Source organism: Monopterus albus, unplaced genomic scaffold (genome assembly GCF_001952655.1).
Source record: "Monopterus albus unplaced genomic scaffold, M_albus_1.0 scaffold216.1, whole genome shotgun sequence".
In the NCBI taxonomy this organism is placed as follows: domain Eukaryota; kingdom Metazoa; phylum Chordata; class Actinopteri; order Synbranchiformes; family Synbranchidae; genus Monopterus; species Monopterus albus.
The window spans coordinates 732,867-737,638 of NW_018128096.1; the positions used below are offsets into that span (position 1 = coordinate 732,867).

The 4,772-nt window shown below is 42.1% G+C and overlaps 1 protein-coding gene across 1 annotated transcript in view; it reads left to right on the forward strand.

Annotated features, from left to right (window-relative positions):
* The window catches only part of slc37a3 (solute carrier family 37 member 3), a 15,567-nt gene that overhangs the window by 8,037 nt on the left and 2,758 nt on the right, over positions 1-4,772 (forward strand). Inside the window, 11 exon segments of the mRNA XM_020619172.1 lie at positions 799-891; positions 994-1,077; positions 1,794-1,939; positions 2,328-2,398; positions 2,401-2,417; positions 2,515-2,599; positions 2,903-3,111; positions 3,226-3,352; positions 3,586-3,687; positions 3,782-3,981; positions 4,673-4,738. Of these exon segments, the coding sequence (XP_020474828.1) occupies positions 799-891; positions 994-1,077; positions 1,794-1,939; positions 2,328-2,398; positions 2,401-2,417; positions 2,515-2,599; positions 2,903-3,111; positions 3,226-3,352; positions 3,586-3,687; positions 3,782-3,981; positions 4,673-4,738 (1,200 nt within the window).

The window sequence follows — 4,772 nt, forward strand, 5'->3', positions numbered from 1 at the left end:
TACACCTCATGGGTCAAAAGGAGGGCAGAGAGGATCACTGCAGACCCCTCACACCCGGGACACAATCTGTTTGAACTCCTCCCCTCTGGACGGCGTTACAGGTCACTGTACGCCAAGACAACCAGGCACAGGGACAGTTTCTTCCCCCAGGCCATCACTCTGATGAACACTTGACACACAACAGTATGACTGGACAATAACCCTCAGTGCAATACTTGTAAATATACATTTTACAGATTATACAGATCTGTACAGGTCTCTATTTTTATTCCTACTTATCTCGTTTCACAGTGAGCATTCCTTTGTCTGTCTGCATTGTTTACTGCCTGTTTATACTGTTTATTTTGCATTGTTTGCACTGTTTGTTGCAGGTAAATACTGCTTATTTTGCTATATTACACAGCCTTATGTTTACTGTTTACTTGCCCCTTGCATGGGGATATGTACATGCACATTGAGAGCCGATATACCATAGTCAAATTCCTCGTGTGTCTGACACACCTGGCCAATAAAGTAGATTCTCATTTATTTGGAATAAAGAATAAAATTGATGAGGTATCGCATAAAATAATTTTGCTACTATTTAGGCAAAAATGTTACTTTACCCTGTAGAGACTGGTGGGAGTTAGCATAGTATACAATCCAATTTAAAACCAAATGAACAACAGAACTTCCAATATCAGGTCTGTGGACAAATATTAAGTTTGTGTCTGTTACATAATTGTTCCTTGATATTTAAACCCCTGTTGTAGATAAACTGCTTATAGCTAACTGTGTGTTGTCTCTGACTGTCCCAAGACTTGGGAGAAAAATCATCTGTTTGCAGATGAAAAGCAGGCCACTCTGTTCCTGGGAACACTGGACTCCATCTTCCTCTTCTCGTATGCTGTGGTGAGTAGGGCTCATGATTTTGTGTTTAAACCACAGAAATGGGCCGAACTTCGGGCATTAACTGTACAACACAGCTCATTTATTGTGTTCCTGTCCGCACAGGGTCTGTATTTGAGCGGCGTGGCTGGGGACAGAGTGAACCTGCGTTATGTGCTCTGCTTCGGACTGTGGGGCTCTGCTGCAGTGGTGAGTCCACAGACTCTAAGTTAAGTAGTGTATCTGATCCTTGATAGTGTCTTCTTTAAATTAGTATCACACTGAATTCTCGGTAGTATTGAGTTTCAGTATTTTAACTTTTTAAAGATTATATAAATTGTTCATTTTTGGAAGTTGTTGTCCACATTTGGTTTCACCTGATTACTGTTCTTGAAATCTTCAAATAAATTGTGTCAAATTTGGTAGCAGTCTACCCTCACTCAGCTGTGCATAATGAACGTTGCACATGGTTAGCCTGGCACTTACAGACATGTATTTGAATTATCTTGCAGAGAAACCCAGTTACACAGTACCTGATTCTTTATGATGAGGTTTACTTCTGAAATAAGTGAAATTGTAAAATGAGATATTTAGGTTATATAAAAAATGGTTAATGATAGATTCTGTTAGAAGAAGAAGCAGCTTTATTTTATTGTCATTGTGACGCCTACAATGAAATCTTGTGTGGAGACGAGGGCCCCGGGCTGCTGCGTGCATACGTGCTGCCATCATGGGCAACTTGGGGGGGCTCAGTGTCTTGCCCAAGGACACTTTGACATGTGGACTGCAGGCACCGAGATTCGAACCTTCAACCTTCCGGTTGGGAGATGACTGCTCTACCCACCGCACCACTGTTGCCCCCCCAGAAGTGATTATTTTAGCAGTAATTATTTTGAATACAACATATGCTGTTCATGTGTCTGCAGGAGTTTGTATTTGGCACTCTGACTGAATGGCTCCACATGTACAACAAGATTCTGTACTGCAGCCTGTGGGCGCTGAACGGCCTGCTGCAGTCTGCAGTCTGGCCATGTGTCGTGGCAGTCATGGGCAACTGGTTTGGCCAAACAGGGTGTGTGATGATTCTCTGTTTACAGAATCAGCCTTTCTCCAGCATTGCTTCAGGCGTTAGCAATGGATATGTTTGCATCTGTCCAGGCTAGGCATATTTAGTCAAGCTTTAATGATACATACTCACACTCACACAATGACATCCATTCACTAGAACTAAACACAGACACCATTTAGACTCAGTTTTTCTCAGTGGGCAGACCTCATGCACGTCATTTTGCTGGATATAAAAATAGCACGTCAATGAGATGTATGTGAAGTTGCATTTAATATGATATAGTAAGATTTGTATTTCAAGTGTTCTTTCACAAGACACATCTGAAAACAAAACAGAAGGGCTTAAAAACGTATTTCTAACATAATAATTAAGTTCATGATATTTTCTCTAGGCGTGGCTTTGTGTTTGGCTTGTGGAGCGCTTGTGCCTCTGTAGGCAACATTCTGGGGGCATTTCTGGCTTCCATCGTTATGGATATGAGGTAACGCACACATACACACTTTACTGATACTTTTTATCATAATATTTGCAGCAGTTACTGTATATACTCACATGATGTATTGTGTTGCTGTGTGCAGTATGCCTTCCTGGTGACCTCTGTGGTCCAGTTTGCTGGCGGGGTGGTGGTGTTCTTTGGCCTGCTTACCTCTCCAAAAGAAGTTGGTAAGGACTTCAAGGAACATGTCAGAAAATATGCGTATACCAACGTAATGTAAAATACTGCCTGTATTCCATGTATGTGTTTGTGTGTGTGTGTGCGCACGTGTGCATGGATCACGTTGCTGCTTTTTTGACAAGACCACCCAACACCACGTGTACTTTTAATGGAATTTATTCCCACTGAAACCAATCTGAACTTGTCACACTCTGCCTGAAATAAAACAGCTGTCCTTGCATTAACTAAACTCTTCATTGAACTCAGCTACAGCTTTAATGTCTGTTATTTTGTGTGTGCGCATGTGTCAGGTTTGAGTTTGGAGTCAGAGACCAGGCTCAGCCCAGTAGAGACAGATGCAGACAGCCACAGACCTCTGATGAGCGACGAGGAGGACGAGGTGGAGGTGGATGTGTATGCCAAGCGAAACCAGTCGGTTCAGCCGCAGGATGAACCTCTGGCTGAGTCTCCTCAAGCTATTGGCTTCTTCCAGGCTGTCTGCCTCCCTGGAGTGATACCTGTGAGTCTGAAGCATCAACAATATGTCAAGGCAAATTAATTTACAACAAGCATTTTACCAAATTACACAGTTGGTTCTCACGCCATGTTGACTCTGTGTCTGTGTGTACTGCAGTATTCCCTGGCGTATGCATGTCTGAAGCTGGTCAACTATTCCTTCTTCTTTTGGCTTCCGTTTTACCTAAGCAAGGAGGCTAAGGCCGACCGCCTGTCTGTGTGGTATGATGTCGGTGGAATCGTCGGTAAGAAGCAGGCTTATTGCTGCTGGTGGTGCTGCTAAATCTTTAAGTGGAGTAGAAATTATTATGTACACAGACATATGCAAAGTTTATCTTACTCAAAAAAAAAATTATGATGATATGAAGTATTCAATTAGGTAATTTTATCTAGTGGCTCGTTCTCGTGTCTAAAAATGCTCTTTATATAAATGTTTTATTTCTCAATCTGACCCTGTCATCTTGTTTCTTTGTGACAGGGGGAACAGTGCAGGGTCTGATCTCTGACTTCATGGGGAAGAGAGCCCCGGTGTTGGCATTCAGTCTGGCAGTGGCAATGGGATCCCTGGTGGGATACAGCCGTGAGTACCGATGCATTAACAAGCACCTGTAAGCCCTTCTCGAGCATTGACTCAGGAACTAGACCAAGAGTGCCCTGTCTCTCGCCACTCTTAGGCTCACCTAATAACCAGCTGATAAATGCCGTGCTGATGGCTACCACTGGCTTCTTCATTGGTGGACCATCCAACATGATCAGTTCTGCCATATCTGCAGACCTGGGGAGACAGGAGGTTCTGAGGGGCAGTCAAGAGGCTCTGGCCACTGTCACGGGTATAGTGGATGGAACTGGAAGTATAGGAGCTGCTGTAGGACAGGTAAACAAGAATACAGGGCATTTCAATAGGAAAACTCGGGTTGTTATGCCTAAATAAATTATTAAGAAATAACAGCAGGAAAAGAAAATGTTGACTAAATTACAGAATAAACATTTGTCACTGGGTAACAAACAAAGCATGCACTTAATGACAGTCTGTGACTCTGTCTATGCTGCTGTTGAAAAGCATTGATTGTCTTGTTATTGCCCAATTGTTGTGCCATTCACATCCATTCAAAGTAGAGCCAGCGTCCTGAAATTAATTGTATTCTTTTGTAATGTTGTTAGCCTGCACTTCCAGGTTTTCATATGCATGCAGATTCTTGCACACATCTTGCAACAACTGCACCATATTAAGAGCAAATTTTTAGTACTTGTTAGATTATATAAATAGTCAGACATCATCTTTGGCATATCCATGTAAAATGTTTTTAGGTGCAAATGGCATTTATGTATTATGAAGTAGTTACATTATCTGAAATAGTCATGAGAACACAGCTGCACTACAAGGTTGAGGGAAAGTAAGCTTAAACATTCTAGCTGAGTAGTCAGTTACTGCCCACAGTGTCCATCAGTGGTTTTTAGCTTTTGTAGAGACACTTTCAGAATATACTGCTATTTTTATATCCACATTCACATCCATAGATGGATTTGCATTTGAGATGTGCGTCTATATCTTTATTACCTTCTAGTACCTGGTGTCCTGGATTGAGAGCAGGCTGGGCTGGATGTGTGTGTTCTATTTCTTCATTGTCATGGTAAGATGATTTGCTGAAATGCCTGTTTAATCAC